The 14,940-nt window shown below is 36.1% G+C and overlaps 1 protein-coding gene across 8 annotated transcripts in view; it reads right to left on the reverse strand.

The window, feature by feature from the left end:
• Positions 1-14,940, reverse strand: part of STK33 (serine/threonine kinase 33) — a 185,032-nt gene that overhangs the window by 22,104 nt on the left and 147,988 nt on the right. Inside the window, exon 12 of one of the 8 annotated variants that reach the window (XM_044929485.2) lies at positions 12,836-14,896. The exons of the other annotated variants lie outside the window; for them this stretch is intronic. Coding sequence (XP_044785420.2) covers positions 14,774-14,896 — 123 coding nt within the window. The 3' untranslated portion in view covers positions 12,836-14,773. Of the gene's footprint in view, positions 1-12,835; positions 14,897-14,940 lie in introns of those variants that run through there. 8 annotated transcript variants of the gene reach the window in all.

Here is a 14,940-nt window from a genome sequence, read left to right on the forward strand (position 1 = left end):
ACATTCTTCAGACTGGAGTATGTACTGTGTAAGAAGACTTCATATGGCCTGTGGGGGCAGAGATAGTTTGCAGGGAATCAGTTTCAAGACCCTCAATTTCTTTTTTTTTTTATATATATTTTATTTTATTTTTTAACTTTACAATATTGTATTGGATGCCTGGGGCTGGTGCACTGGGAAGACCCTCAATTTCTAATGATTTCCTTTTTTTCATAAGACACCTGCTTGAGCAAGGATATGCAGTAATTCTTTTCATGTTCTTTTCTTAAGTCACGTTCTTATAATGCTTGTTACTATACATATATTTATTTGTGTGTGTATGTGACAAAGACTTACATCTAAAATATGTAACCAACTTCTATAAATCAATACATTTAAAAAAGAAATAGAAAATGGGAGAAAGACTTGAATAGACATTTTGTAAAAAAAAAAAAAAGATATTCAAAAGGAAAATTAGCATTAATAAACTAGCATAAACATGAAACATGACCAATTTCATTTGTCATTTGGGAAACATAGATTAAAACTACAATGAGATACCATTATATATCTACCAAAGTATCTAAATTAAAAATACTAACAATACCAAGCACTGGAGAGGATGGGGAGCAACACTAGAACTCTCACACCACTTTAAAAAATAAGGAAATCGTCCCAAAATACATTCAATGAAAAAGAAAGTGAGTGGCACAAAGTGAACTTAGGAAAAAGGAACAAAAGAACTTTCTGGTGGGGGTAGAAATGTTCTGTATTTTGTTCTGGGCAGTGGTTACACAAAAGTATACATATATAAAAATTCATCAGCTAAACTCTTAAAATCTGTCTATTTTATAGTAAGTAAATTATATCTTAACAAAACTATGATTATTTAAAAAATAAATTTCATAGCTTCATAGATATTATTACATGTGGCTCAACCATTTCACAGTTGTAAAATATTCCATTGTCAGACTATACCACAATTTATTCATTCTCTAGGAAGGGGGAATTTGGGGTGACTCTGGGTTTTTGCTCCTATAAACACTTCTATAAACATTACCATGTATGTCTCCAAGGGTATATATGTAGAAAAACTCCTTGGGTATATTCTTAGAAATTAAATTTCTTGGTATAGAGTATGTGAATGGTTAACTTTAATAGATAATGTTTTTCAAAACATTTTCAAACCGTTTTCCAAAGTAGTTGTACCAGTGTACTCTCACCAGCAATGATTTAGAGAGACTCTTTATCTGCATCTCTTCCAAAACCTATTACTGTCAGACTTTTTAATTTTTAGTTTTATCTCACTGAAGTCCTGATTTGTATTTCCCTGATCACTAATGTAACTGAGCATCTTGTTGCTTGTTCATTAGCCAAATGTAGGTCCTTGTTTGTAAAAATGTCTGGTCCTGTCCAGTTGCTTGTCCATTTTCTACTAGGCGGTTGGTCTACTTTGTATTGATTTGTAAGAAACACGGAGATTTCATGATATTAATTTTTTCTTGGCTATTTGGGTTACAAAAGCCTTCTCCTAGTCCATAATCTATCAGCTTTCCCTAAAATGCTGTTTTATGAATAGAGTTCTAAAAATTAATATAAGTCAAGTTTATTCCTCATTTCTTTTATGTTAATTACTTTGGTTTCTTGTTTATAAAATGCTTTTCTACACACTCCAAGTTCCAAAAGGGTTTCACCTATATTTACACTAAAAGTTAAATATAAATTTTTATTATTTAAGTCCTTGACTGATTAGAAGTTGACTTTTGTCTACCATGTGAGATAGGAACCCAATTTCTTTTTCTTCATATGGACAGCCATTTATTTGACCTCCAGTTATTGAATAATCTCTCCTTTTTTCCACTGATGCATCATACTACCACTGTCATAAATGTTCCAGACATGTATGGATATGTTTCCACACTTTCTATTTTATTCTACTGGTCAATTTGTTTACTACTATATCATTATCACACTGTGCTAACTAAATAGTCTTAATTTCTGTTACAGCAAAATACTCAAAAAAGCCTTGGCTATTTTTGACCCTTTAAACTTCACTATAAATTTTAGGGTTGCAAAAAGAGGAATTTTGATTGTATTTGCTTTGTATATGTACATCAATATGAGGAAATAAATTTTTATGATATTTAGTCTCCTGATGTAAATTATGGTATATATTTACACTTGAGTTTTTCTTCAATGTTTTCCCATAAAATTTCATAACTTTCCTCAAAGAGGTCTTACAAATCTAATGCTGCATTTCTAGAAATTATAAATTTGTGAATACAGTTTTACATGTCTTCATTTTTTTTTTGCATTTTATATTGTTGGTTGCTAGTGAGAAGAAGTGCAGTTGACTTTGTATATCAGTCTTCTTTTCCCCAGTTTTACTGAGGTATGATTAGTATATAGAGCTTCCAGGTGGCACAGTGGTAAAGAATCCTCGTGCCAATGCAGGAGGGCAAGAGACGTGGGTTTGATCCCTGGGTCAGGAAGATTCCCTGGAGTAGGAAATGGCAACCTGCTCCAGTATTCTTGCCTGCAGGTTTCCATGGACAAAGGAGCCTGGTGGGCTACCGCCCATGAGTCACAAAGAGTTGGATGTGACTGAATGAGCACACACACACAGTTGGTATACAACACTGTGTAAGTTTAAGGTGTACAATGTATTAATTTGACACTCCTATTTATTGATGTATATCAGACTGAAATTGAAGAAAGTAGGGAAAACCACTAGACCATTCAGGTATGACCTAAATCAAATCCCTTATGATTATACAGTGGAAGTGAGAAATAGATTTAAGGGCCTAGATCCGATAGATAGAGCGCCTGATGAACTATGGAATGAGGTTCGTGACATTGTACAGGAGACAGAGATCAAGACCATCCCCCATGGAAAAGAAATGCAAAAAAGCAAAATGGCTGTCTGGGGAGGCCTTACAAATAGCTGTGAAAAGAAGAGAAGTGAAAAGCAAAGGAGAAAAGGAAAGGTATAAACATCTGAATGCAGAGTTCCAAAGAATAGCAAGAAGAGATAAGAAAGCCTTTTTCAGCGATCAGTGCAAAGAAATAGAGGAAAACAACAGAATGGGAAAGACTAGGGATCTCTTCAAGAAAATCAGAGATACCAAAGGAACATTTCATGCAAAGATGGGCTCGATAAAGGACAGAAATGGTATGGACCTAACAGAAGCAGAAGATATTAAGAAGAGATGGCAAGAATACACAGAAGAACTGTACAAAAAAGATCTTCACGACCCAGATAATCATGATGGTGTGATCACTGACCTAGAGCCAGACATCCTGGAATGTGATGTCAAGTGGGCCTTAGAAAGCATCACTACAAACAAAGCTAGTGGAGGTGATGGAATTCCAGTAGAGCTATTCCAAATCCTGAAAGATGATGCTGTGAAAGTGCTGCACTCAATATGCCAGCAAATTTGGAAAACTCAGCAGTGGCCACAGGACTGGAAAAGGTCAGTTTTCATTCCAATCCCAAAGAAAGGCAATGCCAAAGAATGCTCAAACTACTGCACAATTGCACTCATCTCACACGCTAGTAAAGTAATGCTCAAAATTCTCCAAGCCAGGCCTCAGCAATATGTGAACCGTGAACTTCCTAATGTTCAAGCTGGTTTTAGAAAAGGCAGAGGAACCAGAGATCAAATTGCCATCGTCCACTGGATCATGGAAAAAGCAAGAGAGTTCCAGAAAAACATCTATTTCTGCTTTATTGACTATGCCAAAGCCTTTGACTGTGTGGATCACAATAAACTGTGGAAAATTCTGAAAGAGATGGGAATACCAGACCACCTGATCTGCCTCTTGAGAAATTTGTATGCAGGTCAGGAAGCAACAGTTAGAACTGGACATGGAACAACAGACTGGGTTCCAAATAGGAAAAGGAGTACATCAAGGCTGTATATTGTCACCCTGTTTATTTAACTTCTATGCAGAGTACATCATGAGAAACGCTGGACTGGAAGAAACACAAGCTGGAATCAAGATTGCCGGGAGAAATATCAATAGCCTCAGATATGCAAATGACACCACCCTTATGGCAGAAAGTGAAGAGGAACTAAAAAGCCTCTTGATGAAAGTGAAAGTGGAGAGTGAAAAAGTTGGCTTAAAGCTCAACATTCAGAAAACGAAGATCATGGCATCTGGTCCCATCACTTCATGGGAAATTGATGGGGCAACAGTGGAAACAGTGTCAGACTTTATTTTTTGGGGCTCCAAAATCACTGCAGATGGTGACTGCAGCCATGAAATTAAAAGACACTTACTCCTTGGAAGGAAAGTTATGACCAACCTAGATAGCATATTCAAAAGCAGAGACATTACTTTGCCAACAAAGGTTCGTCTAGTCAAGACTATGGTTTTTCCAGTGGTCTTGTATGGATGTGAGAGTTGGACTGTGAAGAAGGCTGAGCGCCAAAGAATTGATGCTTTTGAACTGTGGTGTTGGAGAAGACTCTTGAGAGTCCCTTGGACTGCAAGGAGATCCAACCAGTCCATTCTCAAGGAGATCAGCCCTGGGATTTCTTTGGAAGGAATGATGCTAAAGCTGAAACTCCAGTACTTTGGCCACCTCATGCGAAGAGTTGACTCATTGGAAAAGACTCTGATGCTGGGAGGGATTGGGGGCAAGCAGAGAAGGGGATGACAGAAGATGGGATGGCTGGATGGCATCAGTGACTCTATGGATGTGGGTTTCAGTGAACTCCGTGAGTTGGTGATGGACAGGGAGGCCTGGCGTGCTGCGATTCATGGGGTCGCAAGGAGTCGGACACAACTGAGCGACTGATCTGATCTGATCTGACCACCCTTAAATCCGGCTATCTTTCTCAGCTCTCTTATTATTATAAGAGTTTGTCTAGTCATTTGTATATTACTACAAATAATAAAAGTTTTATTTCTGCTTTCCGATTCTCATGACTTTATTTTCCTTGTCTTAGACAAAGATCAACAATATTGAAAAAACTACTAGAAGCTGATTTCCTTGACTTAGCTCTTTATTTAAAGAAAATGCTTCTCACATTTCCCATTTAAAATATTTGCTGTAATCCTTTATCAGGTTAAGGACATTTTCTTTCATTCCTAATTATGAATGTATGTTGGGTCTTACTAAAAGACAAGTGCTTTCTTTGAAATGAAGATATCTTTTCTCCTTTAATATATTAATGTAGGAATTTATATTTATAGATTTTGTTTTCTGAAATTAAACCATCATTGTATTTTAGGGAAAATTCAACGTGATTATGACCTATTTATAAGCACAGTTGAATCCAATTTCCTAATATTTTGTTTAAGGTTTTAGATCTATATAAATAAACAAAATGGATCTTTTTCATAGGTTTGCTTTTCACTGGTCTAATTTTGTTATACTAGAATATACAGAATTAATATGCTGCCTAAGTTTTTAGATTTATTAATAAACAGTTGGTGGTGCTATTCCTGTATCTTTTTAATCTTTATTCTTTAAATTTTTGCCTTATCTGCAGCTGTATTCCTTTTTTCCTGTGAAATATTATTTTTGACTTCTTTCTTTCTTTCTTATTTTTGCCAAAGGTTTATCTATTTGTTGGTCTTTTCAAAGAATTAAATGTTGGTCTTACTGATCTTCTCTTTTCTACCTTTGCTTTCTATTTATTTTCAACCTTAGGTTTATTTTTCCTACTACTTATTTGTATATATTCTGTTGGGATATTTTCTCAAAATTTTAAGTTGGATATGTAGTTCCCTTTTAGCCTTTCTTCTTCCCAATGTACATACATTAGGTGATATTAATAAATTTCTGCTGAAACATTTTTACTGTATCCACAGGTTTTGATACGCTGTGTTTTCATTACCATTCAGTTCTAGACATTAAAAACTTTTTCTCATTAGGATCTATTTTTTTAACCCATGACTTATCTAGAAGCATGTGATTTAATTTCCAAATATATGCAGTATTTAATCTCATTTTGATTAACTTTCAACTTAATTGTATATTGTTAGAGAACATAATCTGTGAAATTTATGAAGGCTTGCTTCCTTCCTGGTTAGATTAATTCTGGTAAATGTTCCTTCCATGTGTGGTTAAGAAAAATGTATATTCCCTAATTGTTAGATGCAGAATTGTATGTGTCCACCAAAATAAGCTTGTTAATTGTATTGTTAAATATCCTTACTTCTGTTTTCATATGCTTCACATATTAGTAATTGAGAGAAGTGCATTAAAATCTCCCACTATGGTGGTGAATTTGCCAATTTCTCCATAGAATTTTGTCAATTTTTGATATATATTTTTGAGATTACCTTATTAGTTGCATGTGTTTAAACTTATACATTTTGTTTGGATTGAACTGTTATCTGTATACAGTAATCTTCATTATCTCTAATGATGATGATTTGTTTGTTGCAAGGTAGATTTAATTGATATTAATTCAGTTACTCAGGCTTTTTTTGGTTAGTGTTTGCCTAGTGTGTTCTTTTCCACTCTTTTTCTTTCAATATTTCTGTGCCCTTATGCTTCAAATGTGCTTCCTGTAAATAGCACTTAGCTACAAATTTAAAACTTCAACCTGACATTATGTATTTTAACAGGTACTTCTAACCCATTAACTTATTTGAAGTTGTTTCTACTATTCAAGTTTATTACAACTTGTCCCACTCTATACGTTTTTTTTTTTAATCCTTTACGGCTTTGAAAATCTGTTGTCTACATCTTCCAGTTTAGCCCCCTCTCATGTACCAATGTTCTCTCTCCTTTCTCAATGCTTATCATGTGTATATTATCTCACATTTTAAATCTGGGTTATTATGAATATACTGTGTCCTCTTCTTTGGTCTTTCTCTCTTTTTTTTCTTTGACACCAACAGACTTTACCATGGTATTTAAAGACTCTTGGTATACTCAGCTCTTACAGCGTCTACTGAGTTTCTTTGACCTTTTTAACTGTTTCTACAAGTGTTTTAAATCTATGACTTATGTGGCAAACCTGAGGCTTTGTATACTTAACAATATTTTTTATCATTGCCTTTCATTTGAATGACAATGTCAATGGATATAAAATTCTAAGTTTAAATGTTTTTCCTTTAATACATTTAGAATTATTACTCCATTTACACGTGCATCCAATAATGCCGCTAAAAAGTAAGATGTCAAGGTTATTCTTGTTCTTTTTATGACATTGCTCTTCCTCTCTGGGAACATTGAGAATTTTCTGTTTTTGATGTTCTTAGATCTTATTACATCTATTTTGTCAGTTTTTCCTTCTCTCTCCTATCTGGTAGTCTATCATTATTTAAAGCTGAAGTCTTTTTTCTTTAATTCTGATGAATTATCTCTATTATTTCTAAAAGATTTCCTTCTCCCCATTTTCACTTTTTTGCCTGAGATTACTATTATATGGGAGAAGGCAATGGCACCCCACTCCAGTACTCTTGCCTGGAAAATCCCATGGACGGAGGAGCCTGGTAGGCTGCAGTCCATGGGGTCACTGAGAGTCGGACACGACTGAGCGACTTCACTTTCACTTTTCACTTTCATGTATTAGAGAAGGAAATGGCAACCCACTCCAGTGTTCTTGCCTGGAGAATCCCAGGGACGGGGGAGCCTGGTGGGCTGCTGTCTATGGGGTCACACAGAGTCGGACACGACTGAAGTGACTTAGCATAGCATAGCATAGCATTATTATATGAATCTTGTAACTTTTACTTTCAACTCCACATAGCTTCATTTTTGCTTAAGTTTTCAGTATGTTTATCTTCATCTGTTCCCATCTATAAAGTTCTATTAAAGTTACATAATCTGATCATCTAGTTTTTTAAATTCACTCTTCATTTGAACCCACTTCACTACTTATCCTATATAACTGTATGTCTGTCAACTATTATACCTAAATGGTTCTGTTTTACCATTTCATTTCTTGCTTCATATTATTAACATCTTCACTCATCTCTTTTGGCATGTTCACTTTGTTGACTTCTAAAGTCTGGGTCTGCCTATTCTAAACTCTCCTAATGGTGTGTGAAATGTGGCCTGTGAGCTCACACTCCTTGGGGAGTACTAGCTCCTCAGGAAAACAGACCAGAACCAGATCTTCAGCCCCAGGAGCTCAAAATTCTAGGGACCAAAAATCTGCCCCTACCAAGCAACTCCTCAATTCAGGATTTCATAATCAACCTTCTCTTCCAAGGAGAAGTCACCTTAGGTGGAGGCACTTCTAAAACTATAATCTACCTATCCTAGGGGGTGGAGGCCAACAGGTAAGTCATTGGTTTAGACCCAGTAATTCCCACCCATTTTCCTTAGCTTCTCACTCAAGCAGGGCATCAGCACTGCTCTGATTTTATTACTTCTGATCCCTGTGAGAGAACAGGCACCAGTGTCCCAAGGCAAAGAGCGAGGCAAAGGGGGAACTTGGGTTGTCTTTGTCTTCCTATTTTTACTTCCTGTCCTGGTTGTAGTCTCACCCACCATACATGCCATCTCAAAATAGCCCTTTATCTTCCTAGGGGTATCACTATTCTCTGAATCTTGTTATCATGAGGTTTCTCTCTAAAGTTACTCTAGGTTTAATCCTCAGAAAAGATGCAGTTCTTCAGTCGCTCAGCTGTGTCCAACTCTTTGCAACCCCATGGACTGCAGCATGCCAAGCTTCCCTGTCCTTCACCATCTCCTGGAGCTTGCTCAAACTCATGTCCATTGAGTTGGTGATGCCATCCAACCATCTTGTCCTCTGTTGTCCCCTTCTCCTCTTGCCTTTAATCTTTCCCAGGATCAGGGTCTTTTCAAATGAGTTAGTTCTTTGCATCAGGAGGCCAAAGGATTGGAGCTTCAGCTTCAGCACCAATCCTTCCAATGAATATTCAGCACTGATTTCCTTTAGGATTGACTGGTTTGATTTCCTTGCAGTCCAAGGGACTCTCAAGAGTCTTCTCTAACAACACAGTTCAAAAGCATCAATTCTTTGGCACTCAGCTTTCTTTATAGTCCAACTCTCACATCCATACGTGACTACTGGAAAAACCATAGCTTTGACTAGATAGATCTTTGTCAGCAAAGTAATGTCTCTGCTTTTTAATACGCTGTCTAGGTTTGTCACAGCTTTTCTTCCAAGGAGCAAGTGTCTTTTAATTTCATGGTTGCAGTCACCACCATCTGCAGTGATTTTGGAGCCCAACAAAATAAAGTATGTCACTGTTTTCACTGTTTTCCTATCTATTTTCCATGAACTGATGGGACTGGATGCCATGATCTTAGTTTTCTGAATGCTGAGTTTTAAGCCAGCTTTTACACTCTCCTCTTTCACCTTCATCAAGAGGCTCTTTAGTTCCTCTTCACTTTCTGCCATTAAAGTGTTAAAGTGGTATCATCTACATTTCTGAGATTGTTACTATTTCCCCCAGCAATCTTGATTCCAGTTTGTGATTCATCCAGCCTGGCATTTCACATGATGTACTCTGCACAGAAGTTAAATAATCTGGGTGACAATTTACAGCCTTAATGTACTCCTTTCCCAATTTTGAACCAGTCTATTGTTCCACATCCATTTCTAACTGTTGCTTCTTGTCCTGCATACAAGTTTCCCACTCAAGTAGTTTTTATAATCCACTAAAAGGAATAATAGCTCTCTTCTTAAAAAACCTAATAGTACTACTACTACACTACTTACTTTATATAAATACATGTTTTATACATTAAATATAGTATATAATATACATATAATATAAATAAAAGTATATAATAATATTTAGAGAACATTTATATATTTTATAGTGTATATTTTATTACATACCACATATCATATAGAGAGTATATTTTTATATGCATATTTTAAATATATATATATATTAAGTGAAGTGAAACTTTCTTAGTCATGTCCGACTCTTTGTGACCCCATAGACTGTAGCCTACCAGGCTTCTCTATCCATGAGGTTTCCCAGGCAAGAATACTGGAGTGGGTTGTCATTTCCTTCTCCAGGGGATCTTCGTGACCCAGGGATTGAACCCAGGTCTCCTGTATTGCAGGCGGACTTCTGCACACACTCATATCAAATACGCATTCTCTGCCTGTGTTTTTTCTTCAATCCCTCCACTAGAGTGTGGGTAACCTGTAGGAAAGGACTATGCCAGACTCATTCTTGTGTCCTCCACAGTACATAGTAGTTATTCAATAAATATTTGTTTGAATTATTAAGTATGTACCAATCATTGAATATTGAGTAAATGCCCAAGGTTCCTGGTTCATGAGCATCTTTTTAACATAATTTTTTTTAAAAAAAACTTCATTAAAGAGGGCTTCAAAATCATATTCATATACATAAGATAATTCATAATTTAAGAGTAACTAAATATAGTAATAAAAAGGTTAGAGCCTTAATATATTTAGGATGAAAATATACGGTAGCAAAAAAAAACACCCAATAATTAGGTATCAGAAAATTTCAATTCTTTTCCATAAAGTGCAGGCTAAAGGTCAAAAACTAATGACTAAAACCTGAATAACAGTTTGTAAATTAGTGAACAAAGACCTGTTCATACATAGGAAAGAGTGTTCTGAAATTAGACCCTACACTTCATTATAAGAGCTTTGTAAAGTGTGACTATAAAGCAAAGTACACTGTAATTTGTGGTGAATTACTCAAGGGAGAGACTGTTTTAATCATCCTTGTACCCATATAGTGCCTTATGAATTAAAATAAAAAAGCACTTGTTAAAATCAACATAGACATTTAAATGATGCCCTAGAAAAAAGTGCCCCACAAGAGAAGCCACCATATGAGAAGCACCACACCACAAAAGAGTACCCCCTGCTCTCCCCAACTAGACAAATCCCTCGTGGAGCAACAGAGACCCAGCACGGTCAAAAAGAATAAATAAGTAAATAGTATTCATATAGTCGCAAAATCAATGAGTATGAAATGGGTAAGAAAGGCACAGTGTGGGGAATACAGTCAGTAACTATGTAATGTCTGTATGGCGATATATCGTAACTAACTTATCATTTTGAAATGTGAGGAAATATCCAATCACTATGTTGTGTAACAGGAACTAACATAGCATCGTAGGTCAATTATACTCCAAAAACAAATTCATAGAAAGAGAGATATTAAACTTGTGGTTACACGAGGCCAGGAATACGGAAGTAGGAATTGGATAGCTACAGTCAAAGACACAAATTCCCTGTTACAAGGTAAATAAGTACTAGGAAAGTAAAATTCCCAGTTTTAAGATACATAAGTACTAGGAATGTAATATACAGCATGATAAATATAATTAATACAGCTCTATGTTATATATGAAAGTTGATAGAGTAAATCCTGGGTTCTAATCACCAGGAAATACATTTTTTTCCAATTTCTTTCATTTTGTACCTATGTGGCCTCATTAAATTTATTGTGATGACCATTTCATGACACATGTAAGGCAAATCACTATGCTATGCCCCTCAAACTTAAAAAACTGAAGGAAAAAAAAAAAGAATGGACTAAGGTTAACATCCATGTATCAATATTGGCTCACTAGTTATGATAAATGTACTATAGTAATACAAGATCTCAACATTAGGGGAAACAGGGTGAGTGGTATATTGGAAGTCTGTGTATTATCTTTGCAGCTTTTTCATAAACCTAAAACTATTCTAAAATAAAAGGTTTATTTAAAAAAAAATAAATGTTGTCCCATTTAAATGAGCCACTCTGCAAGACTGACACACTATAATGATAATTTCCTTCTGTCAAAGAGCATGCAATTGTTCTCTACTATCTATGGCAGGAAGTTAAAACTCTTTAGTCTGGGATTCAAGGGCCCTCACAATTTTCCTTCCTTTTCTAAAAGTCTCATTTCCCACTTGTTTCCTGCAGGCATCTTATCTGCCAGTCAAATTAAACTTCCTGATTTCACACTCGCTTGCCTCTGTACCTCTCTGGTCATTTGGCAATCTCTTATGCCATTTATCATTTTCTTCCTTGCATTATATCTTATACATAGCTTGTTTCCCTTATTACATTGTGAAATCCTCATGTCAGAGACTGGGTCCTGTATGTCTTTAACTGAATTTTATTACCTAGCACAAGGCATGGTACATGGCAGGCACCAAAAAAAAAAAAAAAATCTGTTGAAAGAATTATTGAATAACACCAACAGAGCTCAAATCTGGAAACTGCTTTTTGACAAGCCATAGAAGAAAAATGTTTCATTAATTTATAGCAAGATTCTTAAATATAAGCAGGCATTGAAAGTACCATGGAAACTTGTTAAATGTGCAAATTCTTGGTGTTAGTCGTTATCAGGGGATTGAATACCAAGGGGCAACTGTAACTGTCTAACAAGAAATGAACTCCTGAACTACTGTTGAGAATAAAGAGGGCAAAAATGTAGAAAAAGATAAAGAGGATAGCAGGCATACACCTGGCAAGGGGTGTCATCATCAAACTTTCCCTTTGTAGGAAAGTCATTTATTGGCTGTTTTTCCTTGCATCTGACCTTGGACTTTTGAAATCAGGATGACAACATCTGTTTAAGACCCATTGACTTAAATGTACATAGGGAAGCAATGATTATTTTTCTCAGAATACTTTTCAGATATGTACCGTATTTCAAAACGCACAATATATAGAGTAAACCATGGAAACTTTTTATCCAATAAAGCTCTTTGAAAAGAATGTCACTGTTCGTCCGGTATTGGAAGATAAGCTCTGGTTATAAAGCGGTAAGGCACTGAGAGAACTAACATGTCCTCTTTAGATTATTTCAAACAGAGGACATGAATTACAGGAAGTGAGACTTCAAGTGGTTAAGAAGAAAAGAGTTTTTGCCTTTCAGAAGTTTACAAAATGCCAGTATTCTAAACTTCATATACTGAAGTCCTCAGGATAGTCCGATATAGTACACGCTATCTGTCACTTCTCTATCCATTTGGCAAAGACTACAGAGAGACAAATTGTTACAGAGGCTCAAAAATGGAGACTTCTGGAAAAATGACCAAAGCCAGAAATAAAGTTTCACTAATTAGAAAACAAATAATTAAATGGCCAAACCCGAATGTTGTGTGATGCTGAAAAGAGAGAGATTTCTAAAGCACACCATCTGTTTTACAGTTTTTTATTTTGCTCTACTACAAATCTCCTCAGTTGTTTTGCAATGATCTAGCTGCTAACTCATTTGCACAATTACTTTAGGCCAGAAATACTTATTGCACAGAATCATTTGAGAGTTCAACACATTCATAGAAGAGGGCAGTTATAAACCATTTTTGAGTGAAGGCAATTTTTTAGCCCTTAAAGAAAAAGAATTATTCCAATAAATGATTAGAAATTCCCAAAGGAAAATCACAGTGGTATCACTATAAATTTATGGTATCTAAAATCTATCAAGGACTCCAGGGTCACCATCAATCCCTCTGTTGGCCATCCTAATGAAAACTCATTCTCATCTTGACCTCTAGGCAGCATTTATCTGGGGGCTGACTGTTCTTGCTTTCGCAAACACTTTTCTCACTCAACTTTCTTGGCATTACCCTGCTAACTTTTCTCTTTCCTCATTAGCTATTCCTTTTCAGCCTCCATTGCTAGCTTCTACTCTTCTAAATGTTGCAGTGTCTAAAGGCAGACTGCTGAGGCCTCTTGTCCTTTCTATCTGCATTTTCTTCCTAATTCATCTCTTCAACACAATGGCTTTATATGGCATCTGTATACTCAGGATTCACAGATTTATATCTCCAGTTCATTCTTCTCCAGTTCCAGGCTCATACTTTCGATGATCTATTGGAAATCTCCACTTGAATGTGACATAGGCATCTCAAATTTATCATGGCCAATGTGGAACTCTTGACTCACCACTCTTCCCCCAGGAAAAAAATGTTTCTCCTGCAGTCTTCCACATCTCGGTAAATGGCACTACCATCCAACCAGCTGTTAAAGCAAAATCTAAAATTCGTCCTCGATTCCTCCCTTATCCTCATCCCTTATCTAATCCATCACCAAATATTAACAAATATATCTAAAAATATATCACATTTATTTCTCTTCAATTCTATTGCTACCACCTTGTCTAAGCCACCAGCATTTCTCAACAATACTACTGCAATTTAAGCATATCATGTATCTCTGGTATCAAACATAGTGTCTAATATGTAAAAGATGTAAAATATTCCTATGTCTCTGGAATCTCCAGTTTCCATTCTCAGGCATTTTCTGACATACCTACAGACTTATTCATTCACTGAATCATCTACTCATTCAGCCATTATTTACTGAGTACTGTACTAATTGGCATTAGGCTTAACTGCACATTTCACAGTATCTCAAAGATGACAGTCATTTGTTTCCTGTTCATCTAAAAACGTCTGGAGGTAGGCAGTCAAGGACTGGTGTGGCAGCTCTATACGCTAAGAGCCCTGGTTCCTGGAATCATGTTGCTCTCCTACCCTGTTTATATTCCACTGTATTATCTAATATGGCCTCTCAAACTCCATCCATCGCAGCTGCATTGCAGTCACTAGAAGAGAAGATGGATGTGAGGAATGCCATACTCCCTCCATTTAAGGGCACTTCCCAGAGATTACTCTTACCTGCACTTAGATCTCATTGACCAGCATTGTAACTAGCAAAGATAGGAGATAACTAGTAAAGAAGACTAGATAAGAATGTTACCAGTGAAAAGTCAGGATCCTCATGACCACAGAAGAAAGAGAGAATAATTATTGAGAGGTAGTAGCATCCTCTTCCAAAGTTCCTGTTGTGACCAGGTAGTGTTCTGGGTACAGGGATACGAAGATCACTTAAGACAGGGTTACTGCTCGAGGCATTAGTGTAATGGGGGAAAGCAATATGCAAATAAATAATGACTCAAGATTTCAAGCCAGGCAAGAGCCACTGTTAGAAGACCTTGGCTTTTCTGAGTCCCTGTAGATTCTCTGCATCCAAAGAGCTGAAAGAGAAGTAGACAGTTCCAGTGCTTTACATCACTAAACT

The sequence above is a fragment of the Bubalus bubalis genome, chromosome 16, assembly GCF_019923935.1.
Source record: "Bubalus bubalis isolate 160015118507 breed Murrah chromosome 16, NDDB_SH_1, whole genome shotgun sequence".
Classification (NCBI taxonomy): domain Eukaryota; kingdom Metazoa; phylum Chordata; class Mammalia; order Artiodactyla; family Bovidae; genus Bubalus; species Bubalus bubalis.